Genomic DNA, 25,535 nt, shown 5'->3' on the forward strand with positions numbered 1-25,535 from the left:
AAATGAATGTGATACACTTCATTAACAAAAGAAATGACAAAAAATCTTTTTATCAAATGATCATCTCAGTAGACACATAAAAAGCATTTGACAAAATTCAACAGCCATTCATGATAAAAGCTCTCATCAATGTTGGTAAACAGGAAACATAGCTTACAAAAATAAGGACCATTTATGACAAACCCACAGTTAACATCATACTCAATGGTGAAGAGTTTAAAGCTTTTCCTCTGAAATCAGAAACAAGATAAGGATGCCCACATTCACCATTTCTATTTAACATAGTAATGGAAGTCCTAGACACAGCAATCAGATAAGGAAATGAAATAAAAGACATCCAAATTGGAAGGGAAAAAGAAGTAAAACTGCCACTATCTGCAGATGAAGTGATACTACATTAAAAAATCCTAAAGTCTCGGCCAAAAAAATTAAGTAAATGAATTCAGTATATGTGCAGGATACAAAATTAATATACAGAAACCTGTTGCTTTGTATACACTAAGAATGAATTAATAGAGAGATCAAGAAAGCAGTCCTGTTTAAAGTCACATCAAAAAGAATAAACTACATAAAAGTAAACTTAACCAAGAAGTTAAAGACCAATACTCTGAAAACTATGAGACATTGATAAAGGAATTGAAGATGAAACAGAAAAATGGAAAGGTATCTCTTGTTCTTGGATTGAAAGAATTAACAATTTATTGACCAGAGACGTGTCAGTAAGTTTTTTAGAGGGTGATACAATTCACATCACCGTGCAAAGTTGTTGGAGCTTAAAATTGACCAAGGGTTCATTATACAACTTATGGTTGTCATTATCATTCATATTTTTCTCCATTAGGTTTTTGTTCCAACCTACCTTGTGTATATTATAAACGCCACTTTATTACCATAAAATTTTCAAAAATGACACATCACGAAACTTTGAAGAAGAAATTTTCAGTAAATTTTATGCAGATACTTTCTCTGATTATCTGAGTGACATATCTGACTGTCACCGAAGATGACAGTTCTTCAGAATATAGTTCTGATTCAGACAGTGTGCATATTAGACCAACAAAAAGATGAAAAAACCTCAGTGACTGATTCTGATATGGAAAGTGAAAATGAAACTCACGGTTCTGGAGAATGCTCCTTTGCTTCTAGAGTGGATTGAAGACAACATTTCATGAAAATTAGAAGACTTTACAGGTATGTCAGGTGTAACTATTGAATGTAATTACCCACAAAGTGTTAGTGAAATAACAATTAATTTTCGGTAACAACTTTTTCGAGTTGGTAGCTTCTCAAACAAACTTGTATCACCAACAGAATGAAAAATCATATAAAAAGTATGATAAGGCTTTAAAATGGACTGATGTAACCAATAGTGACATGAAGAGGTTTCTTAGATTAATAAGTTTGATGGGACAGATAAGAAAATCACACTGGAAAGAATATTGGTCTACTGATGCTTACTGAAACACCTATCTTACCAAAGATTATGATGAGAAGAAGGTTTGAACAAATAATGACATTTCTTCACTTTAATGATAACTCAGAAACTCTACTTCCTGCAGACAGGATTTCAAAAGTTAAACCTCTTTTGGATTATTTTCTACCAAAATTTCAGTTGCTCTATATACCCAAACAAGAGCCATCACTTGAGGAGGCAATGCTAAAGTGGAGAGGACAACTCAGATTCAAAACCTATAATCCTGGAAGACTTACAAAATATGGAATTTTGGTCAGGATGGTTAGTGAAAGTGAAACTGGATACATATGCAACCTTGAAATTTATACAGGTGAAGGAAAGAAACTGCAAGAAACAGTATTATCAGTCCTACAACCTTATCTGGGTTCATGGCACCGTATTTACCAAGACAATTATTACAACAGTGTGTTCACATCTGAAATATTGTTGAAAAACAAAACCAGAGTTTGTGGGACTATAAGAGAGAATCAGGGTCTACCAAACCAATTAAAGGAGAAATCCGAAAATCTACAGTGAGGAGAAATGACATTCTTAAAGACGGGAGAAGTGATTCTTCTTATATGGAAAGACAAGAGGCTAGTCTGCATAGTGACAACTATTCATGACACCTCCACAACATCTACAGGAAAGGAAGACAGGAGGACTGGCTATCACATAACTAAGTCCACTTGTATATTAGAGTATAATAAATATATGAAAGGAGTTGATTGATCCGATCAATATCTGGCAAACTTCAGTATCCTCCAGAAAACTCAAAAATCATAATATAAAGTGGGTTTCTGAATAATTGCAGTTTATTCAATGCATTTAAAATTTATTGTAGCCTTAATGCACAGAATAAAATGACTTACAAACAATTTTTGTTAGCAGTACCGAGAGTATGGGTAACGGACCATTCTGGTGAATGTAGTGGTAGCCCTGCACCTGGTCCTTCTTGTGGAGTTTATAAAAGAGCCCCCCACAAAGATCCACCTTGTCAACTATCAGGTAAAATAAAAGAACATATTCTAGAGGAAATAATATACACAGGACTAAAAAAAAAAATGCTACCAGAAAGTGTAGACTCTGCTTTATCCAGGGGAAAGCGCAGTGAAACATGGTATATTTGCAATAGATGCTCTGTTCCCCTGCAGAGAGGTACCTGCTATATACTGCCTATAGCACTCTAACAAAATATTAGAATGGTTTAGTAAGACATGTACAAAGTTTCAAATAAATACGTAAGTGCAAAAAAAAGTTTTTGATATTTGCTCAAATGTTGTTTGATTTTGAGGTGTTTCAATATTCACTTATATCACAAACTGCCAGCCACAGGTGTTAGTTTCTGCAAAAACCTCCCAGGCAATAATGTGTTAATATTGTTAAGATGTCCATATTACTCAAAGCAATCTACAGCTTTAATGCAATCTCTATAAAAATACTCCATGACATATAATCCTAACATTGATTTGGAACCACAAAACACCCTGAATAGTAAAAGCACTCTTGAGAAAAAAGAACAGAACTTTGAGAAAACAGAACAGAATTGGAGGTATTGTGCTCCCTGGCTATAGACTATACTGTGAAGCTACGGTATTCAAAAGAGTATAGTACTGGCACAAAAACAGACATATAGATCAATGGACCAGAATAGAGAGCCCAGAAATAAATTCACACACTTATGATCAATTAACCTACAACAAAAGAGGGAAGAATATACAATAGGGAAGAATATACAATAGAGAGAAAACAGTCTCTTCAAGAAGTGGTGCTGAGAAGACTGGACAGCTACATGAAAATAATGAACATTTCTTTACACCATATAGAAAAATTAAAAAATAGATTAAAGATGTAAATGTAAGACCTGAAACCACATAACTCCTAGAGGAAAACATAGGCAGAAAACTCTTTGACATAAAGTGTAGCAATATGTTTTTGCATCTCTCAACTCAGGAAAAGGAAACAAAAGCAAAAAAAAACCCAAACAAACAACAACAAAAAACCCCAACAAACAAATGGTACCTAATTAAACTTAAAATCTTTTGTACAGCAAAGAAAACCATCAACAAAAAGAAAAGACTGTCTACAGAATGGGAGATATACGTGCAAATTATATACCTGATGATAGGTTAATATCCCAAATATATAAACTGCTCATACAACTCAATATCAGAAAAACAAACAACCCAATTAAAAAACATCAGAGGACCTGAATAGACATTTTTTCAAAGAAGACGTACAGATGGTCAACAGGCACATGAAAAGATACTCAATGTCTCTAATCAGAGAAGTACAAATCAAAACCACAAGGAGATATTACCTCACACCTGTCAGAATGGCTATCATCAAACAGACCACAAATAACATGTTTATGAGGATGTGGAGGAAAGGGAAAACCTAGTACTCTGTTGGTGGGAATGTAAATTGGTGCAGCCACTGTGGAAAACTGTGTGGAGAGGCCTGAAAAAACTAAAAATATAACTACCATATGACCAGCAATTCCACTCCTGGGTATATATCTAAAGAAAATGAAAACACTAATTTGAAAAGATACATGCACCCCAATGTTCACAGCAGCATTACTTACACTAGCCAAGATATGGAAGCAACCTAAGTTTCCATCAACAAATGAATGGATAAAGAAAATGTGGTATATACAGACACATACAAACATATACACACAAGCACACATACAATGGAATATTGCTCAGCCATAAAAAAAGAATTAAATTTTGCCATTTGTAACAACATGGATGGACCTAGAGGGCATTATGCTTAGTGCAATAAGTCAGAGAAAGATGGTATGTTATAACACATGTGGAATCTAAAAAATAAAGCAAGTGAATGAATATAACAACAACAACAACAACAAGGCTCAGATATAGACAACAAACCAGTGGTTACCAGTAGGAAGAAGGAAGAGGGGAGGGGCAAGATGATGGGAAGGGCAAGACAGGGGTAAGGGATTAAGAGTTAAAAGCTACTATTTGTAAAATAAATAAGATACAAGGATATATTGTACAACAAAGGGAATATAGCCAGTATTTTATAATGTCTTTCATGGAGTATAATCTATAAAAATATTGAAGAGTATAATCTATAAAAATATTGAATCTATTGTACACTTGAGATTAATAAAATGTAAATCAACTATGATTCAATTAAAATAAAGAATGAAGGAAGGAAGGAATGAAATAAGGAAAGAATAATTAACACCCATCCTTCTCAAAGTCTTCCCCAAAAAAACTGAAGAAGAGGGAACACTCCCTAAATCTTTTTCCAAGGCCAGCATTTTCCTTTTAACAAAACCAGGACAGGACCCTAGTAGAAAGAAAACTATAGGCCAATATCCCTGATGTGTATATATGCAAAAATTCTCAAAATACTAGCAAACCAAATTTGGCAGCACATTAAAGGAATCATTCACCATAACCACGTGGGATTATCCCTTGGATACCAGGATGGTTCAACATAGGCAAATCAATCAATGTGATACATCACGTTAAAATAATTAAAGACCCATATGAACATCTCAATAGAAGCAGAAAAACATCTGACAAAATTCAACATCTCTTCTTCATAATAAAAACTCTTAGCAAATTAGGCATGGAAGGAACATGCCTCAACATAATAAAGGCCATATATGACATAAGCCTCCAGCTAACATCATACTCGATATTAAAATGTTGCAAGCTTTTCCTCTAAGATCAGCAACAAGACAAGGGTGCTCACTCTCACCCTTCCTATCAACATGGTGCTAGAAGTCCTAGCTAGAGAAGTCAGGGTAAAAAAGCAATAATAGGTATCAGAACTGGAAAGGGAGAAGTACAATTGTCTCTATTTGCAGATGACATGATTTTGTATAGAGAAAATCCTAAGACTCAACCAAAATCTATGAGATCTAATAAAAAAATTCAGTAAATTTGCAAGATACAAAATTAACATACAAAAATCAGTCATGTTTCTATATACTAACAATGAATTTTCTGAAAAAGAAAGAAATTGATCCCATTTACAATAGCATCAAAAACAATAAAATACTTAGGAATAAATTTACCTAAGGAGGTGAAAGATCTCTACTCTGAAATCTACAAGACACTGATGAAAGAAATTAAAGAAGATAAAAATAAATGGAAACATATCCCATATTCATGAAATGAAAGAATTAATATTTTTAAAATGTCAGTACTACCAAAAGACATCTGTAGATTTAATGCAATTCCTATCAAGATTTCAATGGCAGTTTTTACAGAAGTGGAAAAAATACTCCTAAAATTTATATGGAACCTCAGAAGATCCAAATAACAAAGAAATAGAAAGAAGAGCAAAGCAGTTGGCATCACACTTTCTCATTTCAAGCTATACTATTAAGCTATCATCATCAAAAGAGTATTACACAAGCATAAAAACAGACAAATGAACCACTGGAACAGGATCAAGAGCTCAGAAATAAAACCAAGCACATATGGTCAACTAATACTTGACAAGGGAGCCAAGAATACTCAATGGAGGAGAAAAAACATCTCTTCAATAAATGCTGCAGGGATAATTGAATATTCATATGTAAAAATAAAACTGCACCACTATTTTACACCATTCACAAAAATTCAAAATGGATTAAGATTTAAATGTAAGAACTTAAACCATGAAACACTTAGAAGAAAAAATAGGAATAAAGCTCCTTGTCATGGTAATGATTTTTTTATATGACACCTAAAGCACAAGCAACAAAATTTTTAAAATAAACAGTTTGGACTACATCAAGCTAAAAACTTCTGGACAGCTTAAGAAACCATCCTCAAAATGAAAATACAACCTATGGAATGGGAAAAAAAATTACAAACCATCTATCTGACAAGGGGTTAAGATATATAAAGAACTCATACAACTCAATAGCATAAAAACAAATAACACAACTAAATATGCATTAAGGACCTGCATAGACATTTCTCAGAAGAAGATATATGAAAAGCCAACAGGTACATCAAAAGATGCTCAGCATCACTAGTCATTAAGAAAATGCACATTAAAACCACAAAGAGGTATCACCTCATGCCTGTTCAAATGGCCATCATCAAACGGACAAGAGATAACAAATACTGGCTTGAATGTGGAGGAAAGGGAACCCTTGTATACCGTTAGTGGGATTGAAAATTCGTATGACCACTGTGGAAAACAGTATGGAGGATCCTAAAAAAAACTTAATAAAATTACCCTATGATCCAGCAGTTTTGCTACTGGGAATATATCCAAAGGAAATGAAAACACTAACCCAAAATGATATCTGCACCCACATGTTCATAGCAGCATTATTTACAATAGCTAAGACACAGAAACAACCTAAGTGTTCATAGATGGATGAGTGGATGAAGAAGTCGTGGTATATATTTACAGCACAGTATTATTCAGCCAGAAAAAAATGAGGAAATCCTACCATTTGCAACAACATGGATGGACCTCAATGGCATTATGGTAAGTAAAATAAATCAGAGAAAGACAACTACTGTATGATTTCAGTTACAGGTGGGATCAAAAAAGCCCAACAAACACACAAACAAGCAAAAACAGAGAATAAGAGATCAGACTTGTAGAAGTAGAGGGTGGGTGGGGGATTGAAAGAAGGTGGTCAAAAGGTACAAACTTCTGTAAGACAAGTAAGTGCTAGGGATGTAATGTACATCATGACAACTAGAGCTAACACTGCTGTCTAATATATAGGGAAGTTATTAAGAGAGTAAATCCTAATAGTTAACATCAAAGGAGAACTTTTCCACCTCTTTTTGTTTTTACTTTTTTTTTCTTATCTATATAAGGAAATGGATGTTAGCTGAAGCAATTATGGTAATCCTTTCACAATATATGCAAGTCAAACACCACTCTGCTGCAACTCCTTAAACTTATACAATGATGTATGACAATTATTTCCCAGTAAAAGTGGAAAATAATTTTCTTGACAGTTAACCTGTAATTCAAAAGCCACTGTGAACATGGCTATTGTTCTGAAGCCTGTTAAAGTCTAAGAGGGCCCTATTTGGCATTCTCACATAATTGATGAGATGTGAAATTACTTTGAACTAACCCTGGAGGCTATTCACTTATTCTTATTCATTCTTTTGAACAGCACACACAGAAAAACTTGACATTCTGATTGGGTGCCATTGCCTGTTGAACAGTACCTGCTTCCAGAAGAATCTATCCCTGTGTTTTATGTTGTTCACAAATAGCCATGTGGGTTCCTAAGACCTGGTCCTTCTATACTTGGGGAGAGTAATATTGTGGTCAGCTGAGCTGACCAAATGTTTTCATGTCATAGCTATCATTTTTCTTAGCTTCTGTTAAATCCATAGGGGAGTCATTTGGGGTATGGTTATTTAAACCAAATATATTAGTGAGTTAAAATCATGGTATATGAGCTATAAGCTGAAGGTCTATTGTTGAAAAATTCCTAGGACCTGGACACTCCTTTGTCCACACTAGCTGAATTCCCTGACACAGTTCATCTGCTTAACTAGAGTCTCTCACTTGCTCTCTCTATAAATATGTGCAAACATGCGTGTGCTTTTATACATATATGTATATATGCATATGTATGTATGTGTATGCATGTATATACATATAATCTTTCATCCTCTAATATTTTGAACACTGATTTCTTGTCATTTCTCCTAGTAATAGAGCTGATGCACACCATTTGAGGTAAAGCATTTTTTAACCTGTTACTTCATTACATATGTAGCCAGCATGTCTCCATAAAGAATGTAAAGCATTTAAAGATTTCCACTTTAGCTAGCAGTAAACATATCTCAGCAAGCCCTGTCCTATTCAACATTGTTGTCCATGAAGTAGATGAAGACCCTAAGGGCAGGCCCATCAAGTTTGCAGATGTCACTAAACTGAAGGAGGACAAACTAAGATAAATGACAGACACAGCATTTAGAAAACATTGTGACAGGCGAGGGAAATGAAATGAATCTAACAAGATGAAATACAATACGGATAAACACCAAGTTTTACACTTCCAAACAACTAACCACACAAGACACAATAGGGCTTAATGAGGTTTTAGTCTTCATTAACCTCATAAAGGTCAACACTATGACATAACCAAAGTAAGTAAGGAAGTAAATATTGAAATCAGGCTGCATTTATAAAAGTACAGTACTTAAAACAAGGTGACCATGAGTCTCACTTCATTTTGTGTTGGTCAGACCATTACTGAGGAATTATATTCAGCTCTCTAATTCAGCTATCTCATTTGAGAAATGGAGATAAAAATTTCTATTCCACTGAATAATCAGTATTAAATGTGACAATGCATATAAAAGAGTTGGCACAATGTGACATGAAATAAATGTTAAATTGATGGTAGATGATGACAACAATTATTGGAAATACTCAAAACTGTTGAAGAAGGTGGCAGTAAATGAAGGGATGGAAAAAGGTATTCCATGCAAATGGAAATCAAAAGAAAGCTGGAGTAGCAATACTCATATCAGACAAAATAGACTGTAAAATAAGGACTGTTACAAGAGACAAAGAAGGATACTACATAATGACCAAGGGATCAATCCAAGAAAAAGATAAAACAATTGTGAACATATGTGCACCCAACATAGGAGCACCTCAATATATATAAGGCAAATGTTTACAGACATAAATGGATAATTGACAGTAACACAATAATAGTGAGGGACTTTAACATCCCACTTGCATCAATGGACAGGTCATCCAGACAGAAAATCAATAAGGGAACACAGGCCTTAAATGACACATTAGAACAGGTGGACTTAATTTGTAGAACATTCCATCTGAAAGCAGCAGGATACAATTTCCTCTCAAGTGCACATGGAACGTTCTCCAGGATAGATCACATCTTGGGCCACAAATTAAGCCTCGGTAAAATTTAAGAAATTTGACATCACATCAAGCATCTTTTCTGACCATGATGCTATGAGATTAGAAATCAAATACAGGAAAAATACTGTAAAAAGCACAAACACACGGAGGCTAAAAAATACGTTACGAAGCAACCAATGGATCACTGAAGAAATCAAAGAGGAAATCAAAAAATACCTAGAGAAAAATGACAATGAAAACACGACGATCCAAAACCTATAGGACACAACAAAAACAGATCTAAGAGGGAAGTTTATAGCAACACAATCTTACCTCAGGAAACAAGAAAAATCTCAAACAACCTACCCTTACACCTAAAGCAAGTACAGAAAGAAGAACAAACGAAAGTGAAAGTTAGTAGAAGCAAAGAACTCATAAGATCAGAGAAGAAATTAATGAAATAGAGGTGAAGAAAACATTGGAAAAGATCAATGAAACTAAAAGCTGGCTCTTGGAAAAGATAAACAAAATTGATAAACCTTTAGCAAGACTCATCAAGAAAAAGAGGGAAAGGGCTCAAATCAATAGAATTAGAAATGAAAAAGGAGAAGTTAAAACTGACATCACAGAAATACAAATGATCATAAGAGACTCCACAAGCAACTATATGCCAATAAATGGACAACCTGGAAGAAATGGACAAATTCTTAGAAAGGTACAATCTCCCAAGTGTGAAGCGGGAAGAGGTAGAAAATATGAACAGACCAACCACAAGCACTGAACTTGAAACTGTGATTAAAGAATTCCCAACAAACAAATAAAAAACAGATGTATTCACAGACAAATTCTATCAAACATTTAGGGGAGAATTAGCACCTGTCCTTCTGAAACTCTACCATAAATTTGCAGAGGAAGGAATACCCCCAAGCTAATTCTGTGAGGCCACTATCACTCTGATACCAAAACCAGACAAAGATACCACAAAAAGGAAAATTACAGGCCAATATCACTGATGAACATAAATGCAAAAATACTCAATGAAGTACTAGCCAGCCAAATCCAACAATACATTAAAAGGGTCATACACTATGATCAAGTGGTATTTGTCCCAGGGATGCAAGGATTCTTCAATATCTACAAATCAATCAGTATGAAACACCACATCAACAAACTGAAGAAAAAAACCATATGATCATCTCAATAGATGCAGAAAACACTTTTGACAAAATTTTATACTATTTATGATAAAAAAAAAATCTCCCCAGAAAGTGGTCGTAGAGGGAACTTTCCTCAACATAATAAAGGCCATATATGGCAACCCACAGCTGACATTCTCAATGGTGAAAAGCGGAAAGCATTTCCTCTAAGATCAGGAACAAGACAAGGATGTCCACTCTCACCACTTTTATTCAATATAGTTTTGGAAGTCCTAGCCATGCAATTAGAGATGAAAAAGAAAGAGAAAAATTCATAATGGAAAAGATGTAAAACTGTCATTGTTTGCAGATGACATCATACTATACATAGAAAATTCTAAAGGCACTACCATAAACTACTAGAGCTCATCAATGAATTTGGTAAAGTTGCAGAATAGAAAATTAATACACAGAAATCTCTTGTATTTCTATACACTAACAACAGAAATTCAGAAAGACAAATTAAGGAAACAATTCCATTCACCACTGCATCTAAAATTATTAACTACCTAGGAATAAACCGACCTAAGGAGGCAAAAACTTGCACTCTGAAAACTATAAGATGCTGATGAAAGAAACAGAAAGTGATACAAACAGATGAAAAGATATACCATGTTCTTGGATTGGAAGAATCAATATTGTGAAAATGACTATACTACCCAAGGTGATCTAGAGATTCAGTGCAATCCCTATAAAATTACCAATGGCATTTTTCACGGAACTAGAACAAAAACTTTTAAAATTTGTATGAAAACACAAAAAGACCCTGAATAGCCAAAGCAATCCTACGAAAAACAGAGCTGGAGGAAATCAGGCTCCCTGACTTCAGACTATAGTACAAAGCTACAGTAAACAGTATGGTAGTGGCACAAAAAGAGAAATATAGATTAAGGAAACAGTATAGGAAGCCCAGAAATAAACCCATGCACCTATGGTCAGTTAATCTACAATAAAGGCGGCAAGAATATACAATGGAGAAAAGACAGTCTCTTCAATAAGTGGTGCTGGGAAAACTGGACAGCTACATGTAAAAGAATGAAATTAGAACATTCTCTCATACCTTTCACAAAAATAAACTCAAAATGGATTAAAGACCTAAGTGTAAAGCTGGACACTATAAAACTCTTAGAGGAAAACATAGGCAGAACGCTCTGTGACATAAATTGCAACAATATCTTTTAGGATCTACCTCCTAGAGTAATGAAAATAAAAACAAAAATAAACAAATGGAACCTAGTTAAACTTAAAAGCTTTTGCACAGCAAAGGAAACCATAAACAAGACGAAAAGACAACCTACAGAATGGGAGAAATTATTTGCAAACAAGGTGACTGACAAGGGATTTATCTCCAAAATATACAAACAGCTCATGCAGCTCTATGTGCAAAACAAACAAATAAACAACAACCCAATCAAAAAATGGGCAAAAGATCTAAATGGACATTTCTCCAAAGAAGACATACAGATGGCCAAAAAGCCATGAAAAGATGCTCAACATCACTAATTATCAGAGAAATGCAAATCAAATCCACAATGAGGTATCACCACACACTGGTCAGAATGGCCATCATCAAAAAGTCTACAAACAATAAATGCTAGAGAGTGTGTGGAGAAAGGGGAACCCTCCTACACTGTTGGTGGGAATGTAACTTGGTACAACCACCATGGAGAACACTATGAAGGTTCCTTACAAAACTAAAAATGGAACTACCATACGATCCAGCAATCCCACTCCTGGGCATATATCTGGAGAAAACCATACTTCAAAAAGATACATGCACCCCAATATTCGCAGCACTATTTACAATAGCCAAGACATGGAAGCAACCTAAATGTCCATCAGTGGAGGAATGGATAAAGATGTGGTACATATATACAATGCAATATTACTCAGCCATAAAAAACGAATGAGATAATGCCATTTGCAGCAACACAGATGGACCTAGAGATTATCGTACGAAGTGAAGTGAGACAGAGAAAGATATTATATGATATCACTTATGTATGAAATCTAAAAAATGATTAAATGAACTTATTTACAAAATAGAAATAGACCCACAGACATAGAAAGCCAATTTATGGTTACAAAAGGGGAAATGGGGGGATGAAGTAGGAGTTAGGGATTAAAATAGAAACATTACTATATATAAAATAGATAACCAACAAGGACCTATTGTATAGCACAGGGAACTATACTCAATATCTTGTAATAACCTATAATGGAAGAAAATGTAAAAAAGAAAAAGAAAATATATATCTACATGTATGTATAACAATCACTTCGCTGTACAGCTAAAAACAACACTTTGTAAATCAAGTATATTTCAATAAAAATTTTTAAAAATAAGATATTTAAAAATAAAAACAATTAAAAATTTATAAAAGAAAGTGGCCACAACAACAGTGAGAAGATTCAAAACTATGGGGAATGGTCAAAAAATTAGAGATGTTTAATCTAGAGATGAGATGATTCAGAGGAGACGCAAGAGCTCTCTTCTAAGAACAAAGAGTAAAAATGTGATCGAAGGGATGGGGAGTTCTATGATTACAAGGGTGTAAACAAGGATCAATGAAGATGGGCAAGAAAAAGTGCAATTTTTAACATTCAGAAAGATACAGAGTTGCGTAATTAGAATACCTTCCATGGTGGTGAGTTCTTCAAGACCGGAGAGCTTTAAGCACAGGCTTGATGACTTTTGAATATGGTTGCTCTAGACTAATCAAGTATAGGTCAGAAAGTTTGGTTATGTGTCCTCTAAGGTGTATTCTGGCCCTGAGATTCTCTGGTTTTGTAAATATTCAGCAAAGCAGTTATAACCATAAAAGGTGGCCACATGTCTCACCTTAAATTTTTAGCTCTTCATTGTCTGAGATGAGAAGTTACCGTGAGCAACAGACATATAAATGAGAAACACTGCAAAACGGTCTATCTTAACGTTTGAGTGCTGTTGACCTTCAATCCCTTCTGAGTGTTCAGGGCCATTATTCCAGAAATTGTACTCTGCCTATAATTTGGGGAGCTGCCTCAAGGTGGGAAGTGACACCTTATTGTAGCTCCTTATAATAAACAACCTAAAAGCTACCTTGTAGAAGAAAAATTATTTTGAAACCAGAATATCTGGTGGTGGTGCTTAGAGAATTGCTACCTCTGTGTTACTAGGTAAGTCTTTTAGCCTCTCTGGGCCTCAGTTAATTCTTCTGTAAAAAGGGTATAGTCAGACTTCCTCCCAGAGTTGAGCCAGAAATAAAATTAGATGAATGCATTTGAATGTATTAGGTTGTTCATTGTGAACTGGGAAAAGTACAGGAGCATGATTTTCCACTCAAATGAGTGCTTGACTGTTTATGCATTTTTAGCTGCTGAGTTATAATGTTACTTAGAAATATGATTTTTAAGAAACATTTAGAAGAAAAGTTTGAAAGAACATATTGACTTCCCTCTGCAACTTAGAAATGTCTCCATGTTTACTTGGGCTGCCCTGCAGGCAAGGTCAGGGAAAGGCAGGGTGTGTATATATGAGTATACATGTGTGCATCTGTTTCGAGCAAAATGGGAGGTGGCTAGGGGAGCACTCTGACCAGAAATCTTTCCTATGTGCTCTGTAAAGTGTTTATAAGATTTGGTTTCCATAGTGCAGCTTATTGTTTCCCTAATGATGAAACCTCCTTAATCTCATTTCTAAACAGGATGGGAAGATATTCTGCCGGCGGACAGCTTGTGATTGCCAGAATCCAAGCGTTGACCTTTTCTGTTGCCCAGAGTGTGACACCAGGGTCACAAGTCAATGTTTAGATCAAAATGGACACAAGCTCTATCGTAGTGGAGACAACTGGACTCACAGTTGCCAGCAGTGCCGGTGTCTGGTATGTTGGCTTCCTTTAGAGTGTGTTATCCTATATATTCTGGAGGGGTTTACAAGCTCAGTTGTCTGTGGGATTTAGTTTCCTGCGATTTGTGATCCTGTGCAGGGAGTTGTGGGTCCTGTGGCTAATTACAGGGCATATGTTCTTCCAGAAGACATTAGTATTCTACTATTTAAAACACCATGTAAGACAGAAAGGACATTTATAGCACAGATTTGGTCTAAGTTAGTTTACAATTGCTACTTTTTAGCCACTCCAGATCAATAAAATTCCCCACATGATAGAAGGCTTTCAAAGCCTTGATGGGGACTTATAGTTCTTACAGAGTCAAATCTTTCATTTCTTGGGACATTACCATTAAAGCTTTCAATATCAGAGATAGCAGAACATAGTAGAAATATCAAGGATTGATATTGATTCTAGGTCATAGAGACAGTCCTGGTTCTCCCACATGCAACATGCGTGTAATTAACTTGGGCAAGTCCTAACATTTTACTTGATCATTCTTTCCTTCAGTGTGCACAAGTGGATGGGCACCTATTTTGCAGGGCTGTTGTGAAGATCAGTGATGTGAAAGGCAAGTGTAGTACTTGACACATAGAAGGTACTTAGTGAACAGTAGTTACTATTGTCCATATTTCCTAGATTGAAAAATTTGTTTTACAGTGCTAAACCTTAATGTAGAAAAATGAAGGTTATTTTGTATCTTAATATGGGGATACTAATGATATAATCAGGTTAGAGAAAGTCCAGAGGAAAACCTTAATTTCTGGACCTGGTTCTTTCTGTTTCAAATTATATAACACAAAGATTTCTAATGTTGCAAAGACTGTTAAGACACATTATCATAGTGAATATGATGTTCCATCTCTGAGGTAATTATAGCCAGTGGAGCTAAGTCATAACTAAGTCAACTTGTAATGGAAACTGTTAGCTGTGTTCCATAATTTAACATTTGCTAAAATTAATGATTCAGTCTATGGATACTGTATAAAGACAGGCATTTAGAAAAACTGTGCTGTAAATTTCTATTGGATTTTCTAAAGTCACCTGGCAAATGTGCAGATAATCTTAATAGAAACAAATCCTTCTTAGTCACTCCTAATACTGAGGAGTATAACTCAGATATATTCAAATCATAGCCATTCTTACATCTCCCATTCAAGAACAGGCAAACACAACACAACTATAGAATTAGGTTCCACATCAGCCTGGAAAATTACATTTCTCTTTGAAGAAGCCAATCATCAGGCAATCAGTAAAACTGGTATTAATTTTAGACATGATATTTTCATAGAATTTCAAAACAGTATCCTCTCTCATCCCCAGACCCTAAGGTTATTATTTCCTGGGAGAACCGAAGCTGCTGAATATAACTTAATAGCGACTTGAGAATAAAGTGGCTTATATTTAATAAATATCAATAGTTTGCATGTGCCAGACTCTGGATGATATAACAGTGAGCATGACAGACACGGTCTATCATGAAGCTGACTAAAGGCCATAGTCTTGTGAAGCTGACTGAATAATTAGGCATGCGTTTGCATAAATTATAATGAGTGTCATGATAATGGAAGAGGCTACATAGGTAGTAGTCTGTACTATGTGCAGCTCAGTGGAGCCACCGTGGCCACATCCTGGAATACTTGGAGGCTCTGTCTGAACTGTAACACCTTACACACATTTGTGATGTGTCACTAGCCAGACATTACATTCAAAACCATTATGAAATTGTTCTCCTGATATTGCCCAACCTCAATTTTAAATCCAATATAAGCAACTCAGTGCATGTTGTTATTGAAATAGTACAGTGGTTTAAGTTCCTCTTTGACCTTAAGGGAAAGAGATTTCTCTTTACACAGTAGCTCAGTACCTTATCATCTATTTGTTCATTTGTTTAGCATTCATTGACCAGAACTGTGCTAAGCATGGGGGGATAAAGGAACAAGCCCAAAACCTGAAAGCTCAAAATGTAAACTGGAATTGTATTGATAATTATGATAAGTCTCACGATAAAAATAATTATGGGTTGCCATTGGCACGCAGAGATGGGACCGAACTCTTTCCGTGGCTACAGTATAGACAGTCAGCAAAAGCACTCTGGAGGAGGCGATGTCTGTATTTGTTCTTCAAGGAGGAAACACATCATACCCATAATGATGCAAAGTAGCAACAGTCAGTGAGGACAGTGATGGAGATTCCTGAGAATTTCCCCCTCTGGGACTTTGGCAACAGGATTGTGCATAAGGTCAATGATGAAGTATTTTGGCTTTCTCTCCACAGGAAGGAGAGGTAGATTGCTGGCCGCTCACTTGCCCCAATTTGAGCTGTGAGTACACAACCATCTTGGAAGGGGAATGTTGTCCCCGCTGTGTCAGTGACCCCTGCCTGGCTGATAACATCGCCTATGACATCAGAAAAACTTGCCTGGACAGCTACGGCCTTTCTAGGCTTAGTGGCTCAGTGTGGACAATGACTGGATCTCCCTGCACAACCTGCAAATGCAAGGTAATTGGGTGTCCTGAGGATAACCAGGCCTTGAACAATTGCCAGAGAACACCTGCAGGAGGTCCACTCCTGATGTTTCTGAAGGCACAGGTTCCAAGGGGCATGGTGGAAACACAGGCAGGCATTTGCTTCTCCCCAGAGGTTAATCTGTCTGAATGGATTGTAGCTGTACCGTGTATTAAGGCAAATTCCAAATGATAACCATGGAATAAAATAGTCCTCTCTTTTGCCTTTTAAAATACAGGATTTAAACAATTGCACTAGGCCCAATTATGGCTGATTTAAGCTATTTTGACCTGCATATTAAAAAGTAAAAAAAAAAAATCTTTTTCATCCTGGAAATTTTTATAAGCTCTTTCATGAAACTGCCAATGTTAGAAGAAAGTGTTCTATAAATCTATGAAGTTTTTTGCTTTGTTTAACTATCACAGTACCAAATGCAGGGACTTGAAACTCTTGCTGCACGATTTAATTAATTGTGATTATTTGCCTATCTTTTTGGAGGAGTTACCATGAGGCATCCTCATATGTCATTAAAATTAACAACTGACCCCTTCCTACCTTCAAAGCTTATGAAGAGCTATGACTGTAGTCAACTTGAAGCAAGGGTTAGGCAGGGTCAAATTTCTGCCGAAACATCTGCTTAAGATTCCCATGATTAAGCATGTTAAAAATATTAGTGCCTGGGCTTCCCTGGTGGCACAGTGGTTGAGAGTCCTCCTGCCGATACAGGGGACACGGGTTTGTGCCTGTCCAGGAAGATCCCACATGCCGCGGAGCGGCTAGGCCCGTGAGCCAGGGCCGCTGAGCCTGCGCGTCCGGAGCCTGTGCTCCGCAAGGGGAGAGGCCACAACAGTGAGAGGCCCGCGTACCGCAAAATAAATAAATATTTAAAAAAAAAAAAAAATATATATATATATATTAGTCCATTCAAGTCTATCAAATCCTGGCTCAGCTTCAGGCATCAGTGGAAGGATCCCAACTTGTCTTTTTATGCTGTTAAATGTGGATTCTTTTCTCCTTCCTGAAAAGTACCATCTTAAAATGCAGCCCAATACATAAAGGACATCAAGCTTCATATAGCAAGAGTCATGGTCCCATTGTACCTTCAGCCCCATCAAACACAATGACCAGGAGATGTGGAGACCTATGTTATTTAGTATTATTTTTCTGAGCTTAGGTTTGAGATTCATTTAGGAGGATTATAAAGGTATATTTACATTAATACATGTAATTGATTTTTCATGAATTCCCAAAAATTGATATGTACCATCCCCTTCACAGTCACCATGAGATAGTCTATATTTACCCCTAACATGCCCACCTTTCTGTAAGCCATTTTGGAGTTATTTTCAGACTCTTTTGGTACTTTTGACTAGTATTATTAATGGCAATTTATCTTTCAGGGGGTTATTTTTGGAAAGAATCTCATTTAGAGTAAGTCCAGTGAATAAGTTGTGTAAACAGACAACTTGGAAATACAGAGGAGTCTCAAACAAACCTGGTCTGAGCTCAGACAGGGGTGTATGAAGTTGCACTGCCAGCAGTAGCCAACAAGAGGGACCCTGAAGGGTCTCATAAATCTTTGGCATTTTTCTAGTAATTTTTTTATAGCATTCATGGAGTTGGTCTCAACATGTAGATGGTCATTTTGAATATAAAGGTGGACACTACATATTGATTTATAGTCTATGTCTCATTGGCTAATGCTTGTGTCTTGATGCACAGAATGGAAGTGTCTGCTGTTCTGTGGATTTGGAGTGTCTTCATAATAATTGAAGTATTTAAAATGGACTCATCATCGTGGGAGAAAAATGGACAAAATAACCATCCAACATGATGAAGAACAGGAGTTGGTGTTTTTAGTTTTTTGTTTTTAACCACAGACAATTACCAAAGTTTCCACTGAAGGAAGGTGTTTGGGGGTTTACCTTTTGGACCTACCACGTTGCTCATTCTTGCTAACCTAGTCTAGATGACCTACAGCGCAGTGCATTTAAGTCTATGGTGGTTTTAAAAAAAAAAAAAAGTTTCCCATGTTGTAAATCACGTTTCCCTTATCAGATTATTTGCAGACACATTTAAATGATCTCATGGTAAATGTTGATGTATTTTTTTGTTTATTTTGTGTACTAACATAATAGAGGCTCGGCTCCTTTTGTTTATTTTTTCTGGATTTGTGGATCAAATTCTACAAATAAAGTTGCCTGTTGTGATTTTTGTCCCATCCACTGAATACTTGGTATTGAGATTCCTGTGAAATGTATTAATATGTGTATGTAGAGCCTAACTGCATCTTACTTACATTTCAAACTGTTGAACACACCTAGATACCCACTCGTTCAGCTTAAGCAAGCTGAAAGCAATTATGATATGTTAAAGAGGGGACCACAAACATAAATAATTATTTGAAAAAGAACTTTCTCCTCCCTCTTACAAACAAAATGAAACAAAATCTTAAGCCACAATTTAGAAACAGCAATGCTTGCAGACTTTTCTGGCATTGAAAGAGAACGTATCCTTGCATCGGTTTTATATAGTATTTGATAACTTACTTACAAGGGACTTCCATCCTTTTTAATACAAGTTGTCACTATAGGAGAGGTGCATGGTGTTATTCCTACATTATATAAGAGTAAATTAATGTATCCCAGTCCACTAATTTGTTCAGATCTAGTTGATTTATAACAAACACATTGGGATTGATAACCAGGTCTCCTGATGCCTGTCCAATGATATTTTCTACTAAATCATGCCACATCACATATGGTAGAGGACATGCTTTTAAGAAGCTGTTTGTATGGTCAACAGTGAATGTTTTCATTTGAGCCACTACCATATTTTTAAGCGATGGCAGTTATCGAGTTACATAAAATGAATAAAATGTGCAAATGACATTATATCTGAGCTGAGAATTAAAAGTTGTAGTTTTCAAGTGAACCACACCTTAGTGGTTTGTAATACCTAAGTCTCCTGAATTCATCATTGTTCTGAATCAAGTTGGTTCATGAAATTTTGTTCACAAAATCAAGACAAAGACCTAAGTTGTTAAGTCAGTCATGCTAGATATATTTTAAATCCCAAATATTAATAGAATTAATAATTAAAAATTACAAGTTAAGATTACCTATTTATTGATATTTGTCAGTATTTTTGTGAAGATAAAATTAACTACAATTCACTACATGAGATCAATTTCACGTGCTAAATTATGATATAGCAGTTAAAACTATATTTGACAACTACTGCTATAGTATGGTAAATTAGAACACGTCTCCATTTTAATTCTTTAAGTGTAATCTTGGAACAGAGATTTTGAAAATGATTATTTAGAAAATATTTATGGCACCTCCATTAAAAAATACCTGTCAGTTTTCAATGGAAAAACAAAGACATTTATAAGAATCATTTGTGGCTGTATAAGTGAGGGGTTGGCAAACTATGGTCCCTTGAGTCAAATCCGGACATCTGCCTATTTCATTGGAACACAGCCATGCACGTTCATTTATATATTCTCTACTGCTGAAGAAAGTGGCAGAACTGAGTAGTTCCAACAAAGACGCAAAACCAAAAATATCACCATCTTACCTCTACAAAAACGTTTGCCAACGTCTGGTGTAAGTGATGACTGAACACTGGTGTGTATTTTAGAATGTGTGTTTCCATTTTTTTCCAAGGAATTTCCAGAATTTAACAGTTTTCATTGAATCTGTATATATTCATACTTTGTTGCAGAGCCATTAGCATTGATGGCTCATCCTAAAATACTGGTGTTTCACAACTACAAACGTAAGACTCAGTATTTTCTTCATTTCATTTCAGTTAACTTTAATCTGTGCTAACGTGATGATAAATGTTATGGATATTTAGTAACACAATTTAAACTACTGCCAGCTCCTATCTATATGGGGGTTTTACTTCCTGTAAAATAATTGATGACAGTTTCTTATTAAAAACTTGAGTACTTTATTCATAAAGTACTGTGCTGAGCTGGGGAAATAAAAAGATGAACAAAATAGTTTTTACTTTAAAGATCACCATTATGTGGGCCTTTAGAAGGTGCTGACAATCTTTGAATCCATTAGGGGATCGTATTGAAATAAATTACTGCCTGAAATATCTTCTCCAGCCAGAAACTGAAAAGTTATTTTTAAAAGTGTGGTAAACCTCCTGATAGAATATGCTTAAGTCTCATGCTGTGATTTACAGTGTGAAATGGCTATCCATTTAATGAACAAAAAAAGTGTTTGACAAACATACCTCCTTACAGATCATAACCATTGTCTTCAAGTGTAACATACACATTGGTGAGAAACAGTGATAAATACATAAGCAATTATGTAGCTACCCTCTGATTTTCAATAGTGTAGAAGCACTGTGATTCAAGAGAGTAGAATATGAAGGGAGATGAAAGTCCTATATATTAACAAGACACATCAATTAAAGGTAAATTTTGCCTCATTTCCTTCTAGGTTGCATATGAAATATATATATACATATATATGTTATATATAGGTACCATATCTATAATCTATATATATTTATATGCAACTGATAATGCATATATATTAATATATGTTCATATGCTATGTGTATGTTTGTTTATTTAGTCTCAGAGCTTCCCCTCCTCTGAGCTTTCTAGTTCTACACTGATGTTACTGTTACATTTTCCTTGAATTATGCAATAGGCTAGAATACATACAATCTTCATTTTCTAGCATCCAGCATAGTGCCTTGCATAGGGTAGGTTTTCCATTAATTATTTTAAAAATTAAATTCATAATCTTTTATAGTATCAATAAGTTATCATGGGGTGGTGGAAACAACTCACTTTAGTGGCTTTCAAATGTTCTTAAGCAATAAGACCTGTTTAAAAATAAAATTTATTCAGTGCTTTACTATAAAAATCAGATAAAAGCAGAATTTTTCTGCTTGGAGCAAGGGTTGGAGAACTGGAATACCTTCACATATCCCACCACAACTCACAGACATCAAGAGAGCACAGCTTAAAAGCCACTGACCAACCCATCACCTTCCCTTCTGCAAATGAAACCAACACTCAGGTGTTAGGTGAATTGCCCAGAGTTCATAATTAATTTGTTATGGACCTAGAACTACCACCCAATCTACCCTGGTTTTCCCTCTGCCATCCTGGTAATGATTTGAAATGTTTTTTCACATTTCAATTTCAAGGGAGCTTTACTCCTTCTAAATGGATGACATTAAAAGATAATCACGAGTTCAGGCCAAGATAGTGGAGTAGGAAGACCCTGAGCTCATCGGCTCTCATAAGCACACCAAAAGTATAATTATTTGCAGAGCAATTATTGATGAGAAAGACCAGAATCTAGTAGAAAAGATCTCCTGCAACTAAAGATATAAAGAAGGAGAGAGATGAGTAGAAGGGGTGGAGCTGTGGTATAGTCAAGACCCATACCCCCAGGTGAGTGACCCACAGATGGGAGAATAATTACAATTGCAGAGGTTCTCCCCTAGGAGGAATGCGTCTGAGCCCTACATCAGGCTCTGCAGCCTGAAGGTCTTGTACCGGGAAGAGGAGCCCCCAGAACATTTGGCTTTGAAGGCCATCAGGGCTTACTTTCAGAAGACCCAGAGGGCTGTGGGAAATAGAGACTCCACTCTTAAAGGAGGCACACAAAATCTCACATGGTCCAGGATGCGAGGCAGAGGCATTGATTTAAGAGGAGCTTGGGTCAGATCTACCTGCTGATCTTGGAGTGTCTCCTAGAGAGTCAGAAGGCAACTGGAACTCACTCTAGGCATGTAGACACAGGCAGCAGCCATTTATTGGAGATTGTTCTACTGCATGGAAACAGATGCTGGCAAGTGCCATTTAGGAATCCTCCCTCTAGCTTATTAGCACTAGGACCTTGCCCTGTCTGCCAGCCTGTAGGCACAAATACTAGGATGCCTCAGGCCAAGCAACTAGCCAGGTGGGGACAAAGCCCCACCCACCGGCAGGCAGGTTGCCTTAAGACCTCCTGAGCCCAAGCCATCCCAGGACTTGACCCTGTCAACAAAAGGGACCCAGCCCCAAATACCAGTGTTAACAGGCGCAAGCCCAGGAACCCCTAGGGCTCTGCAGCCAGAGATCCTAGGACCGAACTCTGCCCACCAGTGAGGAGGCATCAGCCCTAGGACCCCCAGGGCCCCAGACCCACCCACCAGCAGGCTGACACACCAACTCCAGGACCCCCAGGGTCCCCTATAATTGGAGACTCTGAGACTCAGCTCCACCCAACCAATGGGCAGACACCAGCCCTGGGACCACCACAGCCTCATGGTCTACAGTGGCAGGATCCAGCCCACCTACCAACAGGCCAGCACCAGTCTTAGGAACCTCTCGGCCCTGGTCCCACCCACCAGCAGACCAGCACCAGTTCTGAGACATCTTGGGCCTCTCAGCCAGCTGCCATGGGATCCCACCCCACCCATCAGTGGGCCAACACGAACTTTGGGACACTCTGGACCCCGAAGCCAGCTGTGTTAGCACCTGGCCCTGCTCACCAGTGGGCCAACACCAGCTTCAGGACACCCAGCACCCTGCACCCATAAGTGGATTCTTCGAAGCCTGAAACCTTCCCACCAGCAGGTGGACATGAGCCCTAGGATCACTGCAGCCCCATAGCCTGCCTTGTCAAGACACAGCCAATACACCATAAGGCCTGCATCAGCCCCAGGACACCAAGCGTTCTGGCCCTGCCCATCAGTAGGCCAACACCAACTCTGAGATACCTTGATTTTCTCAGCCAACTGCTCTGGGATCCAGCGCCACTCACTAGTAGGCCAGCACTAGCTTTGGGACACCTGGGAAATTGCAGCCAACCATGTCAGGAAATAACCCCACCCCCCAGCAGGCCAACACTAGACCCTGGAATCCTAGCCCCACAACCACCCAGCCCCAGGAACTGGCTCTGCCCACCAGTGAGCCAGCAGTAGCCAAGGTTTATCAGCCACCCAGCCCTGCCAACCAGTGACAGCAGCTTCTGCACAAGGCAAGGCCTGGTAACCAACTGGGCCAGAGGCCAGTCATGCCTGCAAGACCACCCAACTAGTCAACCCACCACAAGAGAAAGACACACACAGCCCACATAGAGAGCACACCTAGAGCATATTAGCTCTGGTGACCAGAGGGAAGTGTGTTGCTGGGATGCATAGGACATCTCCTACACAAGGATACTTCTCCAAGATTTGGAAACATAACCAACCTACCAGATACATAGACATAAACACAGAGAGTAAGGCAAAAAAAAAAAAAAAGGTGAGAGGAACACATTCCAAATGAAGGAATGAGATAAAACCCCAGAAGAAGAACTAAGAGAAGTGGAGACAGGCAATCAACCCAATAAAGGGTTCAAGGTAATGATTGTAAAGATGATCAAAGAACTTGGGAGAAAATGGATGAACAAAGTGAGACGTTTAACAAAGAAAAGATATAAAAAAGAACCAGAGCTGAAGAATACAATAACTGAAATAAAAAATGCACTTGAAGGAATGAAGAGTAGATTAGAAGATACAGAAGAACGGATCACTGAGCTGTAAGACAGAGTAATGTAAATCACTGAACCTGACCAGAAAAAAAAAGAATAAAAAGAAATGAGAACATTTTAAGAGACCTCTGTGACAACATCAAGCATACTAACATTTGCATTATAGAGGTCCCAGAAAGAGAAGAGAGAGGAAAGGGGTAGATAACATATTTGAAGGCACTGTAGCTGAGAACTTTCCTAACCTGGGAAAGCAAACAGACATCTAGGTCCAAGAAGCACAGAAAGTTCCAAATAGGATCAACCAAAATAGTGCCACCCCAAGACACATTGTAATTAAAATGGCAAAAATTAGAGAGAATATTAAAAGCAACAAGGGAAAAGTAACAAGTTACACATAAGGGAACTCCCATCAGGCTATCAGCTGACTTTTCAGCAGAAACCCTGCAGGCCAAAAGCCAGTGGCATGATATATTTAAAGTGATGAAAAGGAAAATCTACAATGAAGAATACTCTACCCAGCAAGGCTTTTATTCATATTTCTTGGAGAGATCAAAAGTTTTACAGACAAAAATGTGATCAAGACAGCAGAATAGTAGGACATGAAGTTCACCTCCTCCCACAAATACATCAAAAATACATCTACACGTGGAATGATCCTCACAGAATATCTACTGCATGCTGGCAGAAGACCTCAGACTGCTGAAAGGGCAAGAAAATCTCCACATAACCAGGTATGACAAAAGAAAAAAAAAGTGAGAAAGGAATCAGGATGGGACCTGTGCCCCTGGGAGAGAGCTGTGAAAGAGGAAAGGTTCCTGCACCCTGGGAAGCCTGCTCACCAGCAGGGAGATTGTCTGGGAAAGAAGAAGAGCTTCAGAGCCTCAGAGAAGAACACAGCAGCCAGAGTGGAGGGAGGACTGCACAGATGGTCAGTGCTGCCACCCTGCACTCCCCAGCTTGAGACACTCATTCACGAGTATGGGTGGGGGCTGGGTGCTGGAACTCAGGCTTTGGAGATCAGACCCAGGGAGAAGACTGGAGTTGACTATACAGAATGGCCTGTGAGGGCTGGAATCTGGTATGACTGCAACTGAGGGTGTACACAGAGGAAGCCCAGGTTGCCTTAGAGACTGGTGCCATTGCTTGAGGGGTGTGTGGGGGGGCAGGA

The 25,535-nt window shown here is 37.3% G+C and overlaps 1 protein-coding gene across 2 annotated transcripts in view; it reads left to right on the forward strand.

Annotated features, from left to right (window-relative positions):
• NELL1 (neural EGFL like 1) overlaps nucleotides 1–19,022 on the forward strand; it is an 869,596-nt gene extending 850,574 nt beyond the window's left edge. For both annotated transcript variants that reach the window (XM_019947892.3, XM_019947894.3), the window contains 3 exons: nucleotides 14,172–14,348; nucleotides 16,632–16,856; nucleotides 18,585–19,022. In XM_019947892.3, coding sequence (XP_019803451.2) covers nucleotides 14,172–14,348; nucleotides 16,632–16,856; nucleotides 18,585–18,635 — 453 coding nt within the window. In that variant the 3' untranslated portion in view covers nucleotides 18,636–19,022. The remainder of the gene's footprint in view (nucleotides 1–14,171; nucleotides 14,349–16,631; nucleotides 16,857–18,584) is intronic.
• The last annotated feature ends 6,513 nt before the right edge of the window (nucleotides 19,023–25,535 follow it).

The sequence above is a fragment of the Tursiops truncatus genome, chromosome 8, assembly GCF_011762595.2.
Source record: "Tursiops truncatus isolate mTurTru1 chromosome 8, mTurTru1.mat.Y, whole genome shotgun sequence".
NCBI classification, from domain to species: domain Eukaryota; kingdom Metazoa; phylum Chordata; class Mammalia; order Artiodactyla; family Delphinidae; genus Tursiops; species Tursiops truncatus.